This window comes from Electrona antarctica (genome assembly GCF_951216825.1).
Source record: "Electrona antarctica genome assembly, chromosome: 11".
NCBI lineage: Eukaryota > Metazoa > Chordata > Actinopteri > Myctophiformes > Myctophidae > Electrona > Electrona antarctica.
The window spans coordinates 32,885,333-32,912,604 of record NC_136792.1 but is presented as its reverse complement, the minus strand read 5'-3'; the positions used below and the strand labels follow the sequence as shown (position 1 = coordinate 32,912,604).

At 41.8% G+C, this 27,272-nt stretch overlaps 1 protein-coding gene and 1 long non-coding RNA gene across 2 annotated transcripts in view; one reads left to right on the top strand and one right to left on the bottom strand.

Annotated features, from left to right (window-relative positions):
* Nucleotides 1-617: 617 nt before the first annotated feature.
* Nucleotides 618-3,478, bottom strand: LOC306931917. Its single transcript, XR_013791085.1, has 4 exons — nucleotides 3,392-3,478; nucleotides 3,152-3,179; nucleotides 1,022-1,127; nucleotides 618-813 (listed from the first exon to the last, which is right to left on the bottom strand). It is a non-coding gene; the product is annotated as an uncharacterized lncRNA (long non-coding RNA).
* Nucleotides 3,479-8,093: 4,615 nt separating this feature from the next.
* The window catches only part of arhgap42b (Rho GTPase activating protein 42b), a 132,625-nt gene continuing 113,446 nt past the window's right edge, over nucleotides 8,094-27,272 (top strand). The window contains exons 1-2 of the mRNA XM_079515131.1: nucleotides 8,094-8,420; nucleotides 25,866-25,961. Of these exons, the coding sequence (XP_079371257.1) occupies nucleotides 8,267-8,420; nucleotides 25,866-25,961 (250 nt within the window). The 5' untranslated portion in view covers nucleotides 8,094-8,266. The remainder of the gene's footprint in view (nucleotides 8,421-25,865; nucleotides 25,962-27,272) is intronic.

Genomic DNA, 27,272 nt, shown 5'->3' with positions numbered 1-27,272 from the left:
GAATTGTCTGGTGCGTTTTAAGGTTGGACATTTGAGAGAAGTGTTGTCCACACTGATCACATCCATAGGGTTTCTCTCCAGTGTGAATTCTCTGGTGCTTTTTAAGGCCGGACATTTCAGAAAAGTGTTGTCCACATTGATCACATCCATAGGGTTTATCTCCAGTGTGAATTTTCTGGTGCCTTTTAAGGCTGTACAATTGTGAGAACTGTTGTCCACACTGATCACATCCATAGGGTTTCTCTCCAGTGTGAATTTTCTGATGGCTTTTAAGGCTTGCCAATAGAGAGAAGTGTTGTCCACAATGATCACATCCATATGGTTTCTCTCCAGTGTGAATTGTCTGGTGCGTTTTAAGGTTGAACATTTGAGAGAAGTGTTGTCCACAATGATCACATCCATATGGTTTCTCTCCAGTGTGAATTCTCTGGTGCTTTTTAAGGCTGGACAGTTCAGAGAAGTGTTGTCCACACTGATCACATCCATATGGTTTCTCTCCAGTGTGAATTCTCTTGTGGTTTTTAAGGCTGGACAGTTTAGAGAAGTGTTGTCCACACTGATCACATCCATATTGTTTCTCTCCAGTGTGAATTATCTTGTGGTTTCTAAGGCTGGACAGTTCAGAGAAGTGTTGTCCACACTGATCACATCCATATGGTTTCTCTCCAGTGTGAATTCTCTGGTGTCTTTTAAGGTGAGATTTGTAATGGAAGCGTTGTCCACACTGGTCACAGTCGTGCTGTTTCGGTTTAGCCAAGCCTATATGTTCATTTACTGTTGGTAACACATGGAGGCCAGACTGATGATGCAACACTGGATTGGAAACAAAGATAAAGGAAAAACACATTGAGGTTGAAAGACAGACTTTTATGGACATATAGTACATCTAGTTCTCTAATTAATACCAGCAAATGAATCCCAAAATTGTATTTAAGAAATAGTGTCAGCTGTCTATTTATTTCTAAATACCAAATAATAATAATCTAAGCTATGTTCATTGCACAATGCATATGGTACATACCATGGTCTTTGGGTTCCTCCTGTTCAGCAGAGTTGAGGTTGATAGAGTTCATCTTCTCCTGAAGTCTGGAGTCCACAGTCAGATCTGATCAGAAATGATTGATATCCTGGAGCAGTTGTGGAGAAGTGACACAGAGCAACTCTTCTATTACTAGAGAGCCTGAGGTGGAGCCACTAACTGCTTGGATTGATAGTCCGAAGAGGAGAACAATAGAACCATCTCTCAGCCAATCACAACCTAACAAACTGCTGCATGCCCCACCCCTCCCTCCTCCCCGGCATGCTCTGTCTATATCCAATAAATATATGTATGGACATTATGTACATAGTATTAAAAGCATAAACGTATGTACTGTATCAGTACAGTGAATTGTTACTGAAGCAGAGACATATTCCTTCAGTCACAACAGAACCAAGTAGAACCAGCTCTGATGAAGATACAGCAGCTCCTTATACTGTGATCTTCATTTATCTTACAAAATGTGATATGCTTTAAAATTAGAACGTTTACTATTGACTCTCTATTTTATGTTACTCGCTAAATGTGTGAACACACAGCACTCCTACAAACCACAGATTAACAACAACTCTTGACTCTGAACATTTAACCAAGATAAATAAATCACAAGTAAAAACAATGAGTCTACCAGTCATTTGTTTTCCAAGACACAAACTGCCACCCACCTCTGCACTAAATACTAAATAGTACACAAGTAATCACACATGACTTGTAAACTATTCTACATTATCAGAATTAAGTTGCTTTATTATCTAGAAGACAGCAGAGGAAATCACATTCATAGCATGTGGAAATATTTCAAACATGAATCTGTTTAATGTATAGTTTTCTGCTATTTCTACACAGACAGATGACACACCAAGAGCTGAACCAGGAGTTGTAATGTTTTGAGCAATTACTCTCTGAACATTCTCAGGGAAAGAGGCCAGCAAAATTGGGGTAACTTTCGTCATCTCAACTAGTTAGGTAAAGTTACCTTAAGTTGTGGCAAATCTGGGAAAAAAATGCTTACCACTAGCTTTCTTCACAGATGTGTTCATAAAGGTGTCTACTATCACAGAAAAATGTGTTCCAACCCAACTCCCTTGAGAAACTTTGTGACAGCTGCTGAAAGTTGGGGTACCATACAACCATTATAAGGCAAAATGTTATAAATGTCATTATGCATAGGACGTGTCAAACTAGGGGTTTTTCATCATTCTGAATCCATTCCAAGCATTAGTTTTGCACGAAAAACACTCCTTGGGCTAAAAATGGCCATAGCCGTCATCACAAATGTGATGAAATCAGCACATTTGGGCATATTTGGGCAAGTGGCTATGGCCAAACTAAAAGAAACACTCGTTTAGGCTAAATTCAGCCATAGAACTTGCGCAAATGTGCCCTAATGTCCCCAATTGTGCTGACCTCATCACCTTTGTGATGACGGCTATGGCCTTTTTAAGCCCAAGGAGTGTTTTTCGTGCAAAACTAATGCTTGGAATGAATTCAGAATCATGAAAACCCCCTAGTTTGGCCATAGACCCCCTAGTTTGGCCATAGCCACTTGCCCAAATATGCCCAAATGTGCTGACTTCATCACATTTGTGATGACGGCTATGGCCCTTTTTAGCCCAAGGAGTGTTTTTCGTGCAAAACTAATGCTTGGAATGGATTCAGAATCATGTAAACACCCTAGTTTGACACGTCACATGCTACTTAAAGCATAATGAAATTTATAACATTTTGCCTTATAATGTATTGTATGGTACCCCAACTTTCAGCAGCTGTCACAAAGTTTCCCAAGGGAGTTGGGTTGGAACAATTTTTTCTGTGATAGTAGACACCTTTATGAACACATCTGTGAAGAAAGCTAGTGGTAAGCATTTTTCCCCCAGATTTGCCACAATTTAAGGTAACTTTACCTAACTAACATGATGGTTGCTTATCTGGTTTGGTGTGAAGCCGGGATAAATGCACTTGATCATTCAAGTGCATTGAATGATCTAAATGTGCATAAACAATCCTGATACAAGCAAGGTAATGGCTCGGTTCTTGAAAAGCCTCCATGTTTTAGTCTATAATGCTTTAAAAGCTGTGTTCTCTTGTCACAGTTAAAAGGGCAATACTTACAATTCCAAATCATCTCAGACTCAGTGACCTGCAAAACAACACAAAACAAACGAGGGGGTTCAAATTAATCGCATGCAATAAATGCTCCCGACACGTTTACATATTGCCTCGCCCGATTTATATATTAATTGATTTAGCCAAAATGTAGGTGGAAGGTTTGGTGACGCGAGGTTAAGCCAAATGTAGTTCCATGTAATGCTCCGATTTTTAAAGTGATTGCATAATGAATAGGCTACTCACCGCATGCACGTCGAAATGTTGGCTTAACAAACGTGGGATGCTTCCAAGCCTGCTATAACGTGCACCGCCGGGCCCCAAGCACCTCCGTGGGCGATAGAAAGCTTCACGAACAAATATAAAGTAACTAAAACAAAAATAACTGTTGCCATGTGTTGTCCAACCACCCGCACCGCATGCACGTTGAAATGCAGCGGTGGTAAATGTTGTACCCTGTAAAAGGGGAGATCTCAGTAAGAACGCTGGACACAGTGTTTCCTCTCTGTCAGCAGTATGAGAATTGTTTACTGTCACTTTAGTTCAGAAATATTTACATAGTCACAATGTTTCATTGCAATATCAAAGTTACACTCAGTCAGGTAAAGTAGGCTACAGGTAGATATATAGGCTACAGTACATTTCTCATACAGATTATACATGACCCAGTTGAACTTAAATCAAGTTAAAGTGCAAAAACACTGTAAATACAAAATCGTTCTCTTAATTATGTTAATACTGTTTGATTCTTGTTCTCTTGGAGAATAAACATGAATGCATGCAAGTTACCCACACACACACATATGCAACGTCATACACTGCATGTATCATGGCCACGTTGTGCTGCATTGTGCACCGAATCAAAATATAATCCAAGCTCTCAAAATAATACTTTCAAAACACTTCATATCCGGTCACAAAGTTACTCAAGCTACAAACAAAACATAATGCAACACATGCAATCAGTCATGAACAGAAATACCCATTTTATACCTGTAAAAGGGGAGATCTCAGTAAGAACGCTGGACACAGTGTTTCCTCTCTGTCAGCAGTATGAGAATGAAACAACAAGCCCGCGCTCTCCCACTTACTCCCTCTACAGACATGACCAATCGATTACCAACACCAAGTGTGAAGTAGTAGATTACAGATGCACTGATCTATTCTGACTGTTCTCCTTTTAACTATTTAACATGTTTACATTTATTTAATGTCACAAAACGTTTTATATTTTCAGAAGGCTTATGAGACTTAATCTTCTTCACAGAACATGTTTACATTTATTTATTTGTTAAATGAATTGTCCATCTGGATCACTGTCATGGATCCCAGCTATATCACTCTATCACATAAACAGACTTCTTCCAAGCCAGCGACGGAGATAACCTGTGCAGTGCACCGCTGGTCACAAGCGCTCCTGCGTTAATTTAAACACAATCGATGCTAAAGACGATAAATCTCTTAAACAAAAATAACTGTTGCTGTGTATTGTTCCAGTGACTGTGCTAATGGAGAACTGCAAGCCAGTTTTCCCTCCTTCTCCTTCTCCTTCCCACAATGCATTGCAGGCTATAACCTTTACATGTTAAGTTATTTTAAATTTGAACCAAACATTTTTTAAGTATTTGAACTAAAACTTGTTTACCCATCACATTACTATACAAGTCTTAGTACAACATTGTTGAATATACTCTAGTTTTATTAGTTATGCAATAAAACTTAAATAGTGTATTTACATTGTACTTTAGTTACTTGATACAACATGGTCAGAAATCTGGGATAAGGGTGCATAGTCTATTCCTATGAGCAAGCAAACATGTCCTAGCAGCATTAATACATTCTTTAATTTCCTTCAATAATTTGTTTCTTATTTGTATCTGGTGTACAGGTGACACTTTTTTCTTTACAATAGGATAATGTAAGAATAACTTTATGCCTACTATAACAATTGTGATTAAAATGTAATACAATCTAAAGAAAATATTTGTCCTAATACTGTAATTGGGAGCCACAGAATAGCTATAGGGTCTAAGAAGAGTCACATGAGGCTCTAGAGCAGGTTGCCTACCCCTGACTCTGCTTGCACTATTTTTGGCACGTTCGTTTTTGACCAAATATTTTCACCAAAAATAGCCGATCTACAAGCTCACAGTGTGTCGTGTTCAATTGATTAAAGGTCGAGTATAAAGCTATTTTCTCTATGTATAAAGATATTATTTCAAGTTTTCCTCGTGACATCTTAGAGGGAAAGATTTACATATTTCCGTACCGTAATACAACACCAATGCAAGGTGATCAAGTAACAATGTCATTCAGGGGTGTCGTCCGTGCATGTACAAGTTATTTTCAGGGTTGCCCTGAGTCCAGAAGTTTGAGAACCACTGGCCTATAAGCTATATGTACATTTTTGTATGTAAATACAGGAAAAGTATATGACTTTAAGTCCATGCACGCAGACTTCAGGTGAAATGTAAGGAACTATTTAGCCTGCTTTCAAATGATGGATTTCACTGCACAGTCAAGTTAACCGTCGATTTAATTAAATTCACCATAATTTAACCATTTGTAACTGTAAGAGTGTGCAGATTACATCTGTACACTGGGTATCTTTACTATGCAGAACTAATCAGATTTTAAATGATATTAGGGGGATTATGAATGCAAGAGAAAATTGTGCCCTTAGGGAAGTGAGCCCTACTGTATGAATATATCTGCATGTACAGCATCTTTGTCTTAACCATGTGCCCTATTTTATAATTTTTTAAATAGCTACAGAAAATAGCAGATCTACAAGATTTTTTGCCAGGCACAAAAAACAGGTTAGTTAGGCTTTTTAATTTAGTTATAACAAATCAATTAGAATGTGTCTGTGTCGATTAATTGATATAGAATGTAGTCTAATATAATAATGTAAACCCCAAAAAACTTAGCAATAATTGGTTTCATTGAAAAAAATAATCAATATAGACTAATTGATGGAGTAATCGATAAGAACTTAATTGATAGTTGTAGCCCTAATTGTATGATGAAGCAATGTTGTCAGCTCTTCACTCCAGCAGGATCAGGGCCACCAATTATTTCATTCATGTATTATTAATTTAAACACATGGGGTGGTGATGCTCATCACTCCGAAACAGCAGGAGAAAGTGACCAGCGTTTAATTAAGTAATGATTTAATATCAGGCATATGTTGTCAACTCTCCATATCCCAGCAGCAGCCACAGCACCATTCATTAAATTATTAATGTTTTAATAGAGGGTATGCGCGTGACATCATCGTACCTGGAAGTTATGCAGGAACGCCCACTGAGTGGCAAAAAACTACTTTCTGGCCTTGACAGCCCATTCATCCAAACAGAAAAGTCCTGTCTGATTGCATTAAACAATGTTAAACGTACCAACATTGCAGCTGTATGAAAAGCTTGAATTATCCTCTTTCTATCTGCAAAGTTTTTGTTTCATAAAATGAGCTACTTTCTGTCAAGAAATGCCCTGCATTAGATTATTTTTCTAAGTGTCAGAGTTTGGAAATGCTTGTTTTGAATAACACAACATTTTGCTGCCTCTTGCATTATGTGACATTTAGAAACAGGTGGTACGCAGAACGGTTGAGTGATTTCCAACGAGCGCTTCCAAACTCCAACACCCCATGCTGCTCAATGTTTTGCCACGCAGTCTAGATGAGGGGGGCGTGTCATGGCTCATGATGGGAAAATCATACTCTCTATTATTTCCAGGGCTGGAAAAGGTAGATTTGTCTTAGCTCTGATCCATAGCTCTAATGCGTTGCCGCATTAGAGCTATGCACCAGAGGTAGATTTGTCTGAATGTATAGCAATAACACAATGTAGAAGTACTTGGTTAAAGTAAATGTCCTGCATTCAAAATGTTTACTTGAGTAGTAAACAAACAAAATTGGCATGATACAAGTAGAAAAAGTAAAAGTAGCTAAGGCTACGTATCTTTCCCATGTAAACAAAATCAGATGGAGGTCCACAGCCAAATTACATATTGTCTCTGTCAGATGGAAACCTCATACTGTAGCCCAGGGGTTCTCAACCCGTGGGTCGCGACCCCTTGGGGTGGTCGCCAAATTATTTTGGGGGGTCCCCAAATTATTATTATCTTTTATAGTTTTATAGTTTACATATAGTACACATAGTACATGCATACACCTTCCCTAATGATTATATCTGGTTTCAGTATTTATTTATGGTGTATTGTCTCTATTATTAAGGTTATTGTAGCAGTCAATTTATATTGGGGGTCGGGAGGGGGCGGGGCGGGGGTCCCGAGACATTGCCAAAGCATTTCTGGGGGTCCCCGGCCAAAAACGTTGAGAACCCCTGCTGTAGGCTATGCCCACAATTACTTCTCAGGATTCTAATAATAATAATAATAAGGGTGACTAGTCTAAACTAAGTATGCACCCCTAATAATAATACAAATATCGACTTTCCAGTTTGTGGATCCGTTACTTTTGATGATTTTGTGTGACACTGCATGATCAAAGTGTGGCGAAAAAATAGGCCTACATACCGTGGCGTGGAGATAAAGGATTCTTGGGTCTTTGGGTCTTCTTGACATTCAAAAGTTTGAGGGGGGGAAAAAACTGAAAAAAGCACTGATTATCACAGTGTTGACAGTGTGTGCGTGCGTGCGCGCATGCGTGCGTGTGGAGCTGATGAATCGAGAAGCCCTTTCTAAGTTTCTTCCGTCTGCAGATAGACTGTTGGATGAATCAAGCGGTGCACTGCAGTGTTGTCAACTCTCCAATAAACCAGCAGGAGTCACGCGACCACCATGCAGCTCTGCTGGGTCTGCTCTGATGACAAGAAAGGCTTCAATTGAAGGCGGAAGTAAAAACGAGCAGAAAAAGTTTGTTAGAGTAAACTTTTTTTCTCCAGTCGGGGGAGTTGGACAGATAGTTGACAACAGTCACAACACGCCACCGGCACACACACACACACACACACACACACACACACACACACACACACACACACACACACACACACACACACACACACTGCTGCATGAAACACAACGACGTCAATAACACAGGTTTATGAATGTAATTGTTGTTATTGAGGTTTAGATATTATATTATTACTATTACAATGGGACTGCCCACGTTGGAGTTCACGGATTCTTTCCTGGACGGACCAGACTTCAGAGAGAGGCTCAAATGTCACGAGATAGAGCTGGAGAGAACCAACAAGTTCATCAAAGACCTCATCAAGGATGGCAACATGCTCATCACTGCGTTCAAGAGTAAGTTTTATGCTTTTACTGTTTGAACCCTGGCAAAAAGAGAAAATATCAGACAGTCAGTCTGAAAGAGTAGAATGAAGTTCGCCTGCAGAGAGAGAGAGAGAGAGAGAGAGAGAGAGAGAGAGAGAGAGAGAGAGAGAGAGAGAGAGACTTTAAGGATACAGTATTTATTGTGTGTGATGCGTAGGATCCAGTCTGGACTGGCTGTCTGGTTTGAGATCATAGTTTGTTCAGTGAGTCCTCATTTATAGCTCCTATAGTACTAAGGTAATACCGGTAAACATTATGATATGACAGGACCTCCAAATTAATATGCATTTGACCTCAGAGCAGACCCCCATGCCATCTGAAAATATTTTGTGCAAGGGACCCCCATTCAATATTTGTGTTGTTAAAAAATATATATATCCCAAATTGTTCACATATTTTCAAGACTTTTTGAACATAGCCTACTGTATCTACAGGCGTGTTGATCGGCTATTTAAACTTTGGTCTTAACTAATTTTGTTTGGCGACCACCTGGAAGGCTGGAACCCCCCCAAGGACCCCTGGTGGTCCACGGACCCCACTTTAGGTCCACTGGCATAAACAATTAGGCATAAGGAAAGGATAGACGTCAGTTAGGCCTACCTCTACAACTGCTGGGAATCATACACAAACTAGAACAATCTTGCCCCTCGGTGCACAGGTCTCCACCAGGCCAGCTCAGGTTGTGGGCTCCTGGTAGTGCTATAATAGGCCAATGTGAAAAGGGTGCCATTTCTTCTTACGCCTTTAATAGGATGATTTGAGGCATTTTGTTTCAAAAAATCCACCTATTGGTGGCGCTATAACTGGCCAATGTGAAAAGGGTGGGAAAGCCAATGTTAGTCAATTAGGATGAAATATCGGACAGATCCATCTTGAACACATGACAATAGAGATACTGTGTAACGTTTTGCGGGATTTTTGGACAGAATCTGGAGGAGTAATATAAAAAATCACACCCGTGTGAACTGAGTGGTGCAAGGTCTTATATAGCCTGATCAGCTGTGGTCTGACGTAATGTCAGTGACCGTAGCAACCATGCTCACCTATACGTGGCCCCACGTACAGGTACACACATACATAGACACATAGATACAGACAAAGCTGGTTATTGGAGTGGTTTGCACCACTCAAAAAGTGTGCATGCAGGCCTTGGTTGTTTATGGTTGTCGTGGTGACAGGCCTTGGTTTGTTTATGGTTGTCATAGTGACAGGCCATGGTTTGTTTATGGTTGTCATAGTGACAGGCCATGGTTTGTTTATGGTTGTCATAGTGACAGGCCTTGGTTTGTTTATGGTTATGCTGTCATAGTCCATGCCTCCGTGGTTTGTTTATGGTTAGGATGGGATAGTGACATGGCCGTCGTCTGTCCTCGCGCCCTCCCTCCCTCCCATTAGCCCATTTCAATACAGGATGTTATATTGGCGTATAGATGAAGATTGTAAATATCTAGCGTTCAAAACCAGATGATATTTGTATTTGCAATGCTCTGGAAGCATCTCTACTGTAAAATGATAAATGAATTGTATATATCCTTGTTTGTTTAAAGGGCGTTTATAGGGATAAGAGTTTGGGCGAGTTTAAAGGCCTATTCATAGTCCAGGGTGGTCACCACAACACATCTCTGTTTTACTAACCAAAACGGTGGTCACCTCTCCACCGAAAACTGGACTATGGATAGGCCAAGACTCCCACTCTTGACAATCACAATACTGCTCAAATGAATGTTCGAGACAGGACAGATTTCAATGTTCAGCCTCCCTTTTTCCAACATTTATAAACCATATTGCTGGGCTGTCACGATTATGACATTATTTACATGACACAAATAATTGCGATTAAAGATTTAATGTTCTTTGTCGCTGGAATGAACATATGAATAGAAAATTAGAAATTACATTTCTGTTTTTGCTTTTAGGCTTTGAAGTTGCACAGGGCAGGTATGACAAATAACCTAAATGGTTCAATCTAGAAGAACTTGCAGATCTGCTATTTCCACATATTTTTTTAAACGTTTGAAACATGGACACGATTATGACGATTTATGAAAGAAAAAATATATATATATTGCATTTTTCTCAAATAACTGTGATTAGGCGATTATGTAGTACTTGTGACAGGACTGCATATTGTTTATGAGAATGCCAAATCATAACATAAGTACGTTTTGTTTCCCCGCATACTATTTGAATATTCAGCTTGAAAATGTATTTAACACATCTCAGAGACATATTGCGTCATTAGGGAAAAGCCTAGAATAGATTCTCACTCAAAGCTTGTTGATGAAGATGATGAATGTTCTTTGTGCGTTCTGGATTCGTTCATCATAACTAAACTGTAGGTTTTAATACTTCCATAAATCGCCATGAAAGTGACAATGCTGGCACCTCCCTTGGTTACTGTGAAAACTCACTTTAAAAATAGATTTCCTATTTCCTCAGCTATATACAGTAGCATCGTGAGATTAGGGTCTTAGGTCGGGACCATTTTTGAGTAGATACAATATCCCATGGCATCTTTTTGTTCATTCCCTATTTTATCTATCTATCTATCTATCTATCTATCTATCTATCTATCTATCTATCTATCTATCTATCTATCTATCTATCTATCTATCTATCTATCTACTGTATCTATCTAAAGCTTTTAGATCTTGTGAGCTCTTAGATCTCCTATTTTCACAATCACAAGTATGCATCTCAGGGAGACAATAAAATGTTGCTTTTGGGTCTCTGTGATGGTCACATGTGATGGCCACACAAAGTTAGCGAGACAATTTCACGATAAATTAAAATCTCTGCGATATGGTTATTGTGAGCATCTTTTATCACGATAAACGATAATAGCGACAATAGTCCCATTCCTACCATCCTGTAAAATACATTGGTTACATTATTATAGCCATGCCACTGTCTCCATTTAGCCACGTCTAGACTGTTCCTGTTGCAGTATATCTCCTCCTGGCTGCTTTGAACTACCACGTGAGACTCCCCACTGAGTCTGAGGATGTTTTTTGGGGGTTGTAACAGTAGACGCATGCTCTCTCTCTCTCTCTCTCTCTCTCTCTCTCTCTCTCTCTCTCTCTCTCTCTCCCCCCCTCTACCTCTTGTTGCGTTATTTGCACTTTTGAACCCCATTGAATATAGTCAATTCACATGATGCATAATTCAGTGTTGGCTACAGTACTGTAGCTTTGGAACCACTTTGAAAAGTGAAAACAAATCACAGCAGAGTCAAGTTCCCAGCTGCAGTGGGCATGGCCACCACTTATTGGACAGAACTAGAATTAATAGTCTCCACCAGGCCGAAGGCATGGGGAGAGAATATGTTTTGCACTCCGTCCGTCCGTCCATCCGTGTGTGCGTGCGTGCGTCCGTCTGACCGTCCGTCCCTGGATGCCAACAATTAACCTCTGCCCCAATTTTTCCACAATGGCCTGTTATAGCGCCACCATGAGACCGACTTTTGCAAAACACATTTCTTTATATTACTCGTACACATTTTATCCATACATCACGCAACTTGGTACACACTCTATAGTCATGTGATCAACACAGACCACTCCGCGTCCCCATATTCCATCCCCATTGGCTAAAATTGACTTCCAAAGTTCTGCAGATTTGTCCGTTTTGAACGAAATGCCTCAAATCATGAACACAGCGTGCAATTTCCGTGAAATTATGCACACACATTACCACTAGGCAGAGGAAGAAATGCCACTTAAAAAAAAGCTGACTCATGGTGGCGCTATAACAGGCCAGTTCATGTTCTTACCTATATTACCGATCTGTGTACTAGGGATGCAACCGATCCGATATTATATTGGAATCGGCCTCCGATACGACTTAATGTATCGGAGATCGGATATAATGTCACCGGCGATACATGTTCCGATACAGTACTGTACTGTACTGTACTGTACTGTACTGTACTGTACTGTACTGTACTGTACTGTACTGTACTGTACTGTACTGTACTGTACTGTACTGTACTGTACTGTACTGTACGAGCTCTCCGGCCCTGGCCTCTGTCTGTGTGTTAGGCTGCACAACAGTGACACTTGGTGGTGACAATAATTATGCTATTTCCGTGCTCGGACACAGACACACAGACACACACACACATAGCTGTCTATAGGAGTGCATTGCACCACTCAAAAAACAGGAAAAGAACACTTATGCCAATATGAAACTTACTGATGTCCTGCCCATGCACAGACAGGCCAAAAGCAAGTACAAAAATAATACAAAATAAAATAATAATAATAATAATATTATTATTATTATTATTACAATTAAAAAGCAAAAATAATAAATAAATACGATTTTCCCATTCAGAGACAGAAGTACAGGCATATGTCTGCATTCAATTGTCTAAGGAAAAAAATACCTCATGTCACTCACTGCTACACAGTTGTTTCAGTTCATTTTAAGCTCTGTATAGGGATTCAAAATGTTACACTTTCTGTTGGGAAACTTAACAATGTTTAATTGACTACAGGCGATGGAGTGAGAGAACACGCCGTCATCGCTGCATGCCCAGCTGTGCATATGGGTCGTTGTTTTTTTAACATGATCACAACTTCAGTTAGCGTCTTGTGTTGTTGTTGTTGGAAGCTGTTGCTGAATTAAGGACTTTTCAGATGGAATAATTTATTTGGAACAATACAACAAGAAGACACGCAGCAGGAGGACTGCACAGGTAAGTATTTGTTCAACCGTGTAAAACATGCGTGGCTCACGCAGTTTATCAATTTGACCCACCATGAAACTTGCATTTATAACAGTGAAGGGCCCGTTACTTTTAGTATTACTCCGCTCTGAATCTCGTCGGCTATCATCTCCCTTCATGTTTGTTATGAAATAACAGCCGAATTGCAGCGTGGCTGGGCGCTGTGACGTAAAATACTGCCGTAACACTTGTTTTGCGACAACAAGACGATATAAATGATTTTTCACGATAGACATTTTCTATCGTCTATACGATATATATCGTCATATCGCAAAGCCCTACATGTGGCCAATATTCATTCAATTTGTTTTAGAAGTGGGTGGTACCAGATTGTTGTTCTCGCTCCCGCTAGTATTGTGGCTGTGGGTGTCAAATGTGCTTTACATGGGGGGCATTAGAAGACAAATAAAGCAAGTACAAAAATAATGCGAAGAAAAAAAGCTGCGATTTTAAATGCATTCATTTTTTTAACGTGATAATCTTTCTGTATTTAATTAAGCACAATTAACACGTTAAAGTCCCTGCCCTAAAAAAACACAAAAAGTTAATAAGAGATAAGAGGTTTCTGCCTGACAGCAGGTGGTCCAAATGGACCTTCCCGGGTCTGTAACTCTGAGATTGAGAAAATTAACCTGTGTAGATTGGGATCCCAAATTGTATCAAATGGTAGTCAATGGACTAATGTATGGGTCTTGGGACCTGTAGGGGGCCCTCAGAGTTATTACAGGGTGGTCGCTAAGATCAACAACGCCTCGTGTTGCGAGGCACTGTGCACTTGTAGATAGGCTATTTTTTGGCAAATAGGTTCTGTGTAGAGAAGGGGTCCTTGGACTGAAAAAACATTGAAACTGGGGGTGCTTCAAATTAAAAAAGGGTCGAGGATCACTGACAAAAAAATACTGGACGCACGCACGCACGTCACGTCACGTGCGCGCACACACACACACACACACACACACACACACACACACACACACACACACACACACACACACACACACACACACACACACAGTAATGGAACGATCCATGCATGGAAGACTATTGGGCAACAGCTGGTGTCCACTTACAAAATACTTTTCCTATTGGCTCTGACTTGCATGTCCCCTAATTTGGCAATCGTGAGCTTCTGCCCAGTTTCTAAACATCTGCCATCTGTGTGTCCCATATTTTTTTGCTGATTAATGTTTTCCTTTCTTTTGTTTCTTTTTTTAATTTTCTCCCTAATTTAGGGTGTTATGCCAAACAATTGTGTTCCTGGCCAAAGTCAGAGGCACTGCAAATGGGGTTGGGTAACCATATTTTCGACATTTGCTGCCTGATGCACCTATCCAGAACCACTTGAGCCCCAGCATATCCATATTCTGGGAGGAACATTCGTCAGAAATAATTGTTAATTGCCGATATACAAGCTTGTCGATCGCCCTTTTTGACGAAGGAAAATGAAAAATGTTGAATATTCTTCTCTTCTTCTACACAAAAAAACGTTTTGTGTAACATCTGTGTAACAACCGGCCACATTCCTTAATGGGTTAAGTGCTTAAAATGGTTGAACCCTAGCATCCCTATTGTGAGCATGGGGAACATTAATCTGAAAGAACAGCGTAGATAGGCATGCCATTGACTATATATAGTGCATGTTCCGTTATGTTCCTTCATATCAATTCGGGGTCCTTGACATTAACATGTTTTGAGAACCACTGCCTTAAGGCTACAATATGAATCCTTCATCTGCGTGGCATTGGATTTCACAAATGCTATTTTAGCTAGTCTTTTAACGGCAACATTTTGCATGTTTTGCTATGCATATTTTTACCGCCTGCATATTTCTGCTCGATGCTAAATCACAGCAGCGCCGCATAATCTCAAGTAGTTTAACTCCTGTTTAGCATTCTAATGAATTCATGACGTGGTCGAAATGTGACCGACATTTCACATAGTGTAGCTTTGGGAACCCTGCGTGTTTGCTTGTGTGAGTGCAGATGATGCTCTCGGGGTTTGGTCACAGGAAATCGTGCTGTAAACATGCTTGTTGTGTAACCATCTCCTGTCCTCCACCAGATAACATTTGGCCCGACATTACTCTGTGTGCGTGCGTGCGTGCGTGCGTGCGTGCGTGCGTGCGTGCGCGCGCGCGTACTTGTAATACCTTGTGAGGGCCAAGTGTCCCCACAAGTATAATAGAATTTGAGAAATGGGACCTCATGAGGACAATTGTCCTGGTCCTCACAAGATAAATGGTTGCTGTTGTGACACTGTGCATTTGTATGTCTGCATTCAGTGTTTGACTATGCGATACAGGATTAAATATGTTTTTGCGTGTTGCTGCTGACATGGGTAAATCCATGTAATGCAAATGTACTAACTACAGTGTGCATTCTGTGATTTGTTGAGCAATAAAGCAGAGTGCATCGCTAAGCAGAGCCCAGCGCTGGCAGAGACTGCAGGGCATTTTCATGCATTGTGTTTAGTTTTTAGTGCAGGGTGTCTGCAGGCTGTGCAAATCTGTTGGAGACGGTTCTTAGCCCCATGCTGACTGAGATCCTGTACACGCGTGCGAAACCTCTTTTCTCCGCATTCTAACTATTTGTCTTTTTTTTTTATTGTCCTACTTATATTGATCCCAAATGATTTGCCATGGCGTCTACTTTGCAAAAATGTCCTTGGAGTCCCCAGCAGCCTTCATAGCGTGGCGTGGAGCCCAATAAGCACATTTGATTCTTTTTCATGAATGTGTTATTACGTAGTTGTCATTACAAACATATCCATGCCATGGTAATCCCACAGAAGCCGTCTAGAAAATTGTATTAGACTAACAACGGAATATTTAGTAGGCTACGTGTAATGTCAGCCGATATCAAGGTATTATGGTAAACCAGAGTATTTAGAAATAAAACAGATGCTCTTCTTTCTTTTCAACCCATATGGCAGGGGTATTCAACTAGATTAGGCCGGGGGCCACAACTGTAGAATGATTGTGTGTGGGGATGCGTGCGGACTGCGGAGTGCGAAAAGTTGTGCGTTCTCAAAATGCATTTTGTGTTCAAACACAAAGATTTATGTAATACATTTGTGCACAGTATGAGCACAGGGTGATATATGTCTATACAAGTATATGCTAGCTTTAAATCGATGTAGACCTATTTGATAGTGCATGAACATAATTGCCTTGACATTAACTGACGAGCGTCAACGAGCACCAGCTGAAACACACACACACACACACACACACACACACACACACACACACACACACACACACACACACACACACACACACACACACACACACACACACACACACACACACACACACACACACCGACCAGCTGTACTCTAGTCTAAAGTGACTGGTGTCTGTCTCGTTTCTCTCCAAAAGCCCTTGAATATGATAGAATATGATTAAGGATTACTGTCATTATGATAATCTCACACTTCATATCGCACACACCATACCTGCAACTTTCATTAGCTCTCTCAAAAAAGAAAAGAAAATCTCAAATTGTTCCAAGGGCCACTAGGGGGCGCTCCGCAGGCCGCATTTGGCCCGTGGGCCGCCAGTTGAATACCCCTGCCATATGGAGATGCTGGGGTATTGTAGTGCACAGAGCTACAATACCTTACCTAGTCACATGATCTCATTCACCTTCCAGCACCGCTCTCCTCCGTTCTGTCAGGAGTCGGTCAACTCGTGAATTGAATTAAATATTTTAAATAAATATATAAAATGAGCAAAAATACATTTACTTGGTTTTGCAGATGAATGTATTGTGAGTGAGTATGCTGGCGGCTACTCCCCTACAACATAGGACCCTTCGGAATCCCCCCCGTAGTACATGAAAGAACATTCAAAACAACAGGTGATAGCTGGGGTGGTGCATGGAGGCCTGGGAGCATGGATGTACTGGAGCTCAAGGAATGCACAATTTCCCCTTTGAACCACTTAAATGGGGTGTCCCCCAGGGCTCTGTACTGGGTCTGCTTCCTTTTTCCCTCAATGCCAAAACCTCTTCGGCACAAATAGCCAATCTATAAGCTGTTGCGACGTGTTTTTGCAATATACTAAAGCTGGATTGGCATTAAAGGACCATGTCCGTGCCAATACAGGTACAGTATGTGTTCACCATTTTCCCATTCATTCATGGCTTTATTATTAGTTTTTGCATGTTACATTTTCTCCTAATTTAAATATAGACACACTCACAAACTCAAATACACTCCCCTAAGTCCCTTCTGTCTGTCTGTCTGTCTGTCTGTCTGTCTGTCTGTCTGTCTGTCTGTCTCTCTCTTGGTCTCCCCTCCCTCTCTCTCACTCACTTACTATCTCTCTCTGTCTGTCTGTCTGTCTGTCTGTCTGTCTGTCTGTCTGTCTGTCTCTCTCTCTCTCTCTCACACACACACACACACACACACACACACACACACACACACACACACACACACACACACACACACACACACACACACACACACACTCTTAACTTTCTTGCACACACAAGTTTTCCTAGACCAAACAAACACTGCATGTATTGACACGAAACTGCATTGCTAGTTTTGTCTTGATGATATAATCATAAGGTAGTAGCTCCTGTACAGGCAGCATTGTATTATGGAGTATGACTCCACATTTGGGGAAGGTTTCATCTTGATCACAGCGCTATTGACTTTTATACAATTAAAGTTAAATGTTGCAGTATAAGACTTTGGCTTACTGCCAGTGTGAACTGATCGGTCCAGTGGTTTGCAAAATCAGATGGCTGTCTCCTGTAGAGCCACACAGTGATGTCTGTCTGTCTGTCTGTCTGTCTGTCTGTCTGTCTGTCTGTCTGTCTGTCTGTCTGTCTGTCTGTCTGTCTGTATAATTTAAATTGGTGGAAAAGAGGGATAACTAGAAAAAGTGCCCTTCTGGGCACAGGTCTCCACCAGGGCAGGTCAGGTTGTGGCCTCCTGGTGGCGCTATAATAGGCCAATGTGAAAAGGGTGCCATTTCTTCATACGCCTTTGATGGCAATTTGATGATTTGAGGCATTTTGTTCAAAAAATGTGTTTTGCAAAAATCAACCTGTTGGTGGCGCTATAACAGGCCAATGTGAAAAGGGTGGGATATATTCCTCAGCCTAGTAAGAAAATGTGTGAAAGATTCATGATTTGAGGCTTTTGTTAAAAACGGGGCAATCTTGCAAACTGTGAAAGCCAATTATAGCCAATTAGGATGGAATATGAAATATCGGACAGATCCGACTTGAGCACATGACCATAGAGATACTGTGTAACGATTTGTGAGATTTTTGGACAGAATCTGGAGGAGTAATATAAAAAAATGTGTTTTACAAAAGTCGGCCTCCTGGTGGCGCTATAAAAGGCAGATGCGGAAAATGAAGGTCAAAGGTTTGTCCTTAGCCTCTAGTCTAGGGAGTGTGCATGCAACGTTTCACGCAGATCGGTGTAGTTTTAGGTAAAAAATGTGAAAAGCTGCCTCATGGTGGCGCTATAACAGGCTGTTCTGGAAAATGTGGGGCAGAGTTTCATCGTTGGCATCCAGGGAGTGTGTGTGCAAAGTTTGGCAACGACCGGGTTAGCGGTGCCGGAGATTAGCTGGTAACAGACGGACGGAAGGACACACACACGGACGGAGTGCAAAACATACTCTCTCCCCATGCCTTCGGCCTGGTGGAGACAATCAGCCCTGTCCCTGTCGTCTCTAAGCCAGTGCTCAGTAGCAGGTGCAGTTGCAGCTGTATCATCATACAGTCAGTGTCGGGGTGCCTGCCTGCTGGTGGTGAAGCCGCTAGTGCACTGACCATGTGCCGTGCTCCTTGTCAGGGATGTACTGGAGGCGGACATGCACTTGCGCACCCGTGAGAGTGTGTCTACCTCGCGCATCGATCAAAAACAACCATTCTTGATCGTTTCTAATCCATTCATGGGTGATGGTTGTCATATCATGTCATACTGTACCCTCACTCGCTGAAAAGCCTCATGCCTGCAAGATTTATTTTTTGTAACAGCAGAACCAAACATGGCTATACGCACAATGGGTGACAACTGAACTGTTCTTACTTTACTTTTTGGTGAGTTTATTAATGTAGTTTGTTCAACAAGTTAGATTGGATACATCTAGGGTACAGTAGCAGTTACTCCTGTTGCAGAGTATGTCCACATTCCACATGGTAGGACACTACAGTAGCTCTGTATGTGTAGCATAACATGCTGCCCTTGTTCATTGGTTGGTCTGCTATAGACAAATCCACTGAGCGGCAACCATAACTGCTGCCGCCAATCAGAACACACAGCTGCCTTTCACAGGCCCCACCTACGTTACCATTTACTCGCTGGTTGTTTTCAAGGCTTGCAACACAGCGTTTTAATGGTGAAATTAAGAAGAAGGGACTGTTTGGCTGGTGGTGGTAGTGGCGTTCCACATTTGGATGGTTAGAATAATAGTAGAATGTATTCATCCCCAAACATGTACTGTATCACCAGGGACTCTCTGTGTGTTTTAGATCATTCTGATATTGTTTCTGGTATAGAGCATTTGGGGGAGAAGAAAAACCCACATCTACACTTCTACAGTATAACTCCTAACTCTGGGAACTCAATGTCTCTCCTCACAGTGCAAGCCTCCGCCCTCCTGCTGTGTGTCTGACGGTGGAAGCGTAATCGTTAGCAGCGAGGAAGAGATGCCTCACCTGCGGCGTACCACGTTCCCACGCCACTATCCCTCTGGCGCCTCAGATGGAATCAAAGTGATGCGCACGGCACCCCGCGACCGCATCAAACGGCGCCCCCCCGTCTCCTCGTTAAGCTTGCGAGTGGAGAGATCTTCTCCTTTGAAGACCCTCCCACCAGTACTTCATTGCAAATCAATGGCGACTCACTCTATGCTGACGTGATGAAGCAGACTGCGCTAATGTTCTCATCTGCCTTATCGCCGTCGCTGTCGGGACGAAACCAAATCTCCATATTTGAACATTTCTTCCATAATTAACCCATTCCGTGCTATCCACGAGATATCTCGTGGAAAGTTATTAACTCCATTTTAGCCATCCACGAGAAATTTTATCCAAAATTTTACTTTGTGGTACAATTGTATTGTACCACATGCTGGATGTCTTGCTGCACACTTTGAATGTCTGCAGTAGCAATTGATCTGGTTGTGGTGTTAAGTCAGGCTCGAAACATCACACACTAGTGACACTACTGTAGAATATAGGACTATATTTCAAGCTGGACCAAGATCAAGTGTGCAGAATGTAGATTATTTTTCTTAGATTTTGACTTCTGCCCTGCACCTGGCACTTTTGACTCCGTCCGTCCGTCCCTCAGTCCGTCCGTCCACAACTGCTTTGGTTGACATAACATCATTATCTGTAAAACTACTGGCTGGATTGTCATGGAATGTTCTGTACACCTTCATGACCTCCCGATGGTGAACCAAACAGATTATATTGACACAATGGCCTTTCCTCTAGTGCCACCATTAAGCCAAGATGTCCACTTGCACATATATTATAATAGCTTATTTCCAAACAAGGTATATCAAGAACTAGTAGCTGGTTTCATTGAAGACAAACATACTAAACTCTCGTGGCGACCCCATGACCATGTAATTTAATATGTGGTACATTCTTTGTGGTGTGTGTGTGAGGGGTCTTGTTCAGATCCATGCTGTAAATGATGGGTCCTTGCCTGAATGGCACAATGTGTTTATTATGCACATGACCGTTACACCTGAGCTGGAATATAGGATGTTTAATATGATGATATAATGAAACCTATAGTCCACCCTGCAGTGCACTGCATTTATATAGAACACATTGCTTTCCGCCATTTTACCTTTAGCTTTTTGTCTGTCTGTCGGTCGGTCGGTCGGTCGGTCGGTCGGTCGGTCGGTCGGCCGGCCGGCCTGCCTGCCTGCCGGCCTGCCTGCCTGCCTGCCTGCAGGCCTGCCTTCAGTGTTCCTGGTTTATTAGACATGTCCTCTCTGACTCTCTTCATGTGTTGTGCCTCATCATAGCAATAACAACCTGAGAAAGGCCATTATGTGCTGTAATGGCCCTGATGAGGCTAGCCTGCGCTGAGAATTGCTGTCATCCGGCTAATGCATCCCATGATCATCATCCTTTATGGCTATCAGTACAAATGGACCATCCGAAAATATTTCAACATAAAAGGCCTGCATTTTCTCTGTATACAGCATGTGTGTGTGTGTGTGTGTGTGTGTGTGTGTGTGTGTGTGTGTGCGTGTGCGCGTGTGCGCGCGTGCTGATATACTTGTGAGGACCAAGCGCCCACAAGTTTAGTAGCATTTGAGAAGATAAAAAAAGTTTTATCGTACATTAACTGCCAGGTATTAACTAATTAATTCTTCCGCCACTGCCAGGGTCTTTTCAGTGCATGCTAGGGGTGTGCTGAAATATCGATATTGCGATATATATCGATACTTCCTCCCGCGATAAATAATCGATACACCACCGCCAAATATCGAGAAAATTCTGGGATGAAAAACGGGTCGCGGAGCGTCCGTATGAAACACGACAAAGTTACTTATTACTAGTAGACTAGTAGCCTTTTATGCAACGAACGTACGTTTGTTGCATAAAAGGCAGATCTGCTAGCAAATGCAATATGGGGCTGCTGCCTGCGGTCACAGCAGCCCCATGTTACTAGCAGATCTGCCTTTCATGCAACGCATTTGACTACAGACAGTAGCCCTACTGGTACAGTATGCTTTTAGCTTAGCGTGTTACTAACGTGACCCCCCCCTCTCCTATCTCTCTCTCTCTCTCTCTCTCTCTCTCTCTCTCTCTCTCTCTCTCTCATTGTGAATGTACCCTGTTGAAGTTACAACTTGAGTTAGATCACTGCAGTGTTGCACTGTTCATATAAGCTGCTTTGATATTATAGGAAATGGCCTACCATACCATATCTTTTTTTTTTAGTGGTGCAACCACTCCCTTACGGAGCTATGTGTGTGGGTGGGTGGCTGGGTGGGTGGCTGTGTCTGAGCACAAAACCAGCATGGTTGTTTTTCACCACCTGTGTGCAACCTAACACACACACAAACACACACACGTGCCAGTACAGTACAGTACAGTACAGTACAGTACAGTACAGTACAGTATAGTAGAAGGACCCCCACACGGTAACTCTGTCATTTCTCTACCGTTTCGGACGCGGGGCGGCACGCCGGAACCGGCCCGGCCCGGCCCCCTGGGCGCGTTCCTGTGGGTCTGGAACTCCCCCTCCCAGGGGACCATACAGATATTTGAATGTGCAATAAATAGGATGGACCACATTACTGTGGTAGTATGTTTGTGACCAGATTTGACTGAGGGACTGCCATTGTTTTGTTTTTATTATTATTTTTTCATGTCTTATGAAAGCAGGGAATCATTGGTTATTCAAGTTAAATTGTTGTGTTGATTGTTTATCATAGGCAATATTGTTATAAAAAAAGCACCTGCAGCTGCACTTGGATTCAATACATGATCCCAGCACATTTTACTGGCTTCTATGACACAAAATGTTATTTATTCATTATGATCGGTTTGAAAAGTAGAAATATAGGCCTCCTTTTTATAGCATGCCTCCTCCAATAAATCTGCTTTCTGTTTCCAGACAGCATTTTGGGTGAAGACAAGCTATTCATATCTTCTGTGGGTCTTGAAAGATTTGTAAAAACGCTCAAAATTGCTGGCAGTGTGGGCAGACTGTTCTAAAAAAAACCCTGGCAGTTAAAGTAGTAGAGCCTATAGTTCAGTTCTCTTCGAGAGTCATTTCTTTACAGTTGAGTAGCCTAGTTCACCAGTTCCCTTCGAGAGTCAATTCTATAGTTCACTGGTTCATTCCTTTAAAGGAAAGCAACCTGGCTCACCACTTCTCTTGGAGAGTCAGCCGTAAAGGCTCATCCATTATTGATGGTGGTGCTTGCACATCCAGACAGCAAGGGCTGGCTATTGATTTCAAATCAGCAGCTTTAGAATGAAGGCAGGACTTATAAAAATGGACCGACTGCTGACACTATGCATCTTCGGGCAAAACATATATATATTTATAAATCTATTTAGAGATGCTCTTTGTCCAAACACTGCAGCACTGCTAACATATGGAAATGCATGTCTTGAAAAATGCAGTGTGTCGTTAGAATGCCTTAAAGCCAGAGGCCTATGGTCTCATTAGCATGGTTTATTTATTTTATATTATTTGTTTTATTTTGGATTTATTCAAAGGGCCAGAGGGTCAGCTGGTTTCATATGTGCCTCTTACCAAAATAATAAATCAAAATAAGCCTCTGTGTAACCGGAAAATATTCTGTAGCACATTGATTTAATAAGCGACCCAGAGAATGGGGTGCAAGGGACATTTTTTTTTTCTTTTTTTTTCCTTTTGCAGAAACAAATGAAACTTTTTGGTGAATATGTAACACTGTTACTTAATATGCTAATTCCACATGTGGCCACCACCTTCACTTAACTCTATCTCTACCGCTAGCTGTTAGCATAAACCCCAGCTCCAGGGACCTATACATGTTCACTTTAAGAAGACGGTGTTTGCCCCCACCCCCCACACACTACCGCACTACAGCATTGGAACACTCACACACTCCTTACCTCTTGTCAGAAGCGTTTACATGGCGCCAGCGTCGCGGTACAAAGGCACAAATTAAATCCGAAATGTGGATGGCAGAAAATCCACCAAGGACAGCGATCTTAGAATCTGAGTTATGATGGTTTGAAAATCCTCTCTTCCACTGCTTTGCACTGTGAATATATTTGCAATCCCATAGTTGGAACGGTGGGGCTTTGCTATGGGAACCGGACCAATGTTAAAGGCTTCCGTGGCATCAACCATTATATAGACGGAGTCTACGTTGGGGTACGTATATATACGGACTTGGGATATGACGCCACCCAGCGTCGACGTACGTATACGTACCTGGGGAAAAAATTCCCCACAAAAAATTGTTAATGTGGCCCACAGGTTAATGTGGGCCGCAGGTTAATATCTGTCTGAATGTGTGTGCATGTCTGTGTGTGCATGTCTGTGTGTGCATGTCTGCGTGTGCATGTCTGTGTGTGCAGGTCTGCGTGTGCATGTCTGTGTGTGCATGTCTGTGTGTGCATGTCTGCGTGTGCATGTCTGTGTGTGCATGTCTGTGTGTGCATGTCTGCGTGTGCATGTGTGTGTGTGCATGTCTGCGTGTGCATGTCTGCGTGTGCATGTCTGCGTGTGCATGTCTGTGTGTGCATGTCTGTGTGTGCATGTCTGCGTGTGCATGTCTGTGTGTGCATGTCTGCGTGTGCATGTCTGTGTGCAGGTCTGTGTGTGCAGGTCTGCGTGTGCATGTATGTGTGCATGTCTGTGTGTGCATGTCTGCGTGTGCATGTCTGCGTGTGCAGGTATGCGTGTGCATGTATGTGTGTGCAGGTCTGCGTGTGCATGTATGTGTGCATGTCTGTGTGTGCATGTCTGCGTGTGCATGTCTGCGTGTGCAGGTATGCGTGTGCATGTCTGCGTGTGCACATGTGTATTACTATACTAGTAGTACCAAATGGCCCCACAAGTAGTTTATAGTAGAATTTGAAAACTAGACATTTGTGAGGACCAATGTCCTGGTCCTCACAAGACAAATGGTTGTCTTGTGAGGACCAATGTCCTGGTCCTCACAAGACAAATGGTTGTTTTGTGGTTGAAAAATATATGTTCAGAGATAGGTTTAGGATTAGACAAAGATTTCTGGCTCATTGCGTTTAGGTTAAGGATTAGACATTTAGAAATTTGGTTTAGGGATTAAAGATAAGAGTTATGCCTGATTTATCATGCTTAGTTGCACGTTGTCATGCACCAAAATATATAGCCCATCTACAATTACCGATTACAGCGTGATGCTTACGGTAACCCTTAGGTTTATGGTTAGAAATGGTTGTTTCTGTCTGTGTGTGTGCGTGCGTGCGTGTGTGTGTGTGTGCGTGCGTGCGTGCGTGCGTGCGTGCAATAAAAAAATACTTGAGAACCACTGATGTAGGACTCCAAAATCAGGCTATACTAAACACTTTGGATCTCATTTTTCTTAATAATGCTCTAATTTTTTCTAATTTTGTGAGATTGTCCTCATCATGTAGTTAATCAGTATTGTAAGACTGAAGTCTAGCTTCTCTTGGGAACATTTTGACAGAATGCTGCCTGTGTGAATCGAGACATTTATTAGGGTACACAGCCATTTTGCAAACTTTCCAGAGAAACCTAATGAATTTCAAATTGGATTAATGTAGTCTTTGCACAGGGATGATATATTAAGCCTTGCCATTCTAATGCATTTTTTCCTTTCTGTTTAAGCAGTTAGCTACCAACTCCTCTTTCATCAAAATGATTTTTCTGACCCTAAGCCCATCTTATAAGCAGGTGTTATCAACACACCTACTATGCATTGTTAACCAAAAGAGACAGTTTGACCTTTAAGTGTTTATTTTTACTATACACATTCCGAGTTAAATTAACACTCCAGATGTTATTTCTCAACATAAATTATACCTAATTAGTGTACAGTATAGTTCACGTGTATATACAGCACTGTATGAAGCATAGTGCTGTATAAGCATGTGTACTAATTGGCTGTCTGACTGGTACGTCCCCCATGCTTCATGTATAATGAAGACCATGACCTTTCTCGTCTCGTCCTGCAGACCTCTCGGCAGCCGTCCAGAAGTTCTCGCAGTCTCTGCAGGAGTTCCAGTTTGAATGCATCGGAGATGCCGAGACCGACGACGAAGTCAACATCGGTCAGTTTCAGCAGCTATACACCAAACCCTAGTCTGTCTGTCTGTCTGTGTCTGTCTTTCTTTCTCTCCCTCTCCATCTGTGTCTCCCTTTGTCTCTCTCTCAATTCAATTCAAAGGGGCATTATTGGCATGAGAAAACAATTCACAGTTTGCAGTGCCTAAGCAAATGTGGAACCAAACAATGCATGTACAATCAAAAGGAAATAAAGAAAGAGAGCTACGTTACATTGCAACATAGAGAAAACTATCTTACAAACCCATAGGAAGTGGCAGAAATAGTCAATACAGTAACATCCAACATAGGAAAGTTTACCTTGTGATAAACCTTTGAAAACCAATGGCAGCAATATTTCAATGTTTTGCATTCACTTGGTATAAAACCTCTCTCTCTCTCTCTCCCTCTCTCTCCCTCTCTCTCTCTCTCTCTCTCTCTCTCTCTCTCTCTCTCTCTCTCTCTCTCTCTTGTACTCTATCCAATTAGCTAGTTAGCCAAATGTTGACCTTTCGCTGGCATTTCCTCCATAACTGCATCCTGTGGAGCTCCATGGTTCTCAACTTCTCATTGGACGACTTAATCTGAACTCTGGAACAGGAAGAGCTCAGTCTCCTCTTGGCCTAGTATTTTCAGTTTTTAAGCAAATATGTATTGTTTGTGAGTAAATAAGAATATAAGTTAGTAAAGGGTCTTGAGGCGTGTACCAAACTGTCCACAGAAGGAGTTGAGTATATTGTTGCTGTCGTGCCGAAACCTCTTATCTCCATATATTACGGCTGTCAAAGTTAAAAGATAATAACACGTTAACGCAAATTCCTTTTAACGGCGATAATATTTTGAACGTGCGATTAACGTGATGAAGTTTGAACCCTTGTGCAGTTTGGGGAAGAAGCTGCGTTGTGGCTTGCAAATCGGCTGAGGCGGAGCTATGCCTGCATGTAGGCTACTATATTTGTCGAGGAGTCGAGAGAGATGCGCTGTGCCTGACACTGAAGCAGAGATGCAAGCTCCTCTAGTCTACAGACGGATGCTGTTGTCATAATTATTAATGTTCCTTAAACGTAATTTTCAAGTGAAGTTTATGGGGGGAAACTTGTAAGGGAGAGGAGTCTTGTGGTTTGCCTCACTGGCACTGCATGTGCGCTGTGCAACGAGAGATGAGAGAGAGAGAAAGTGTTGGTGTCGGGTGACGTACACGCTGCGTGTGCGTGCGTGCTGCTCTCAGATAGGCTTTTATTTGTTTATTGTCTGTAGGCTTTTATTTGTTTATTGTCAGGCTTTTATTTGTTTATTGTCAGTAGTATTAAGAGAAGTAG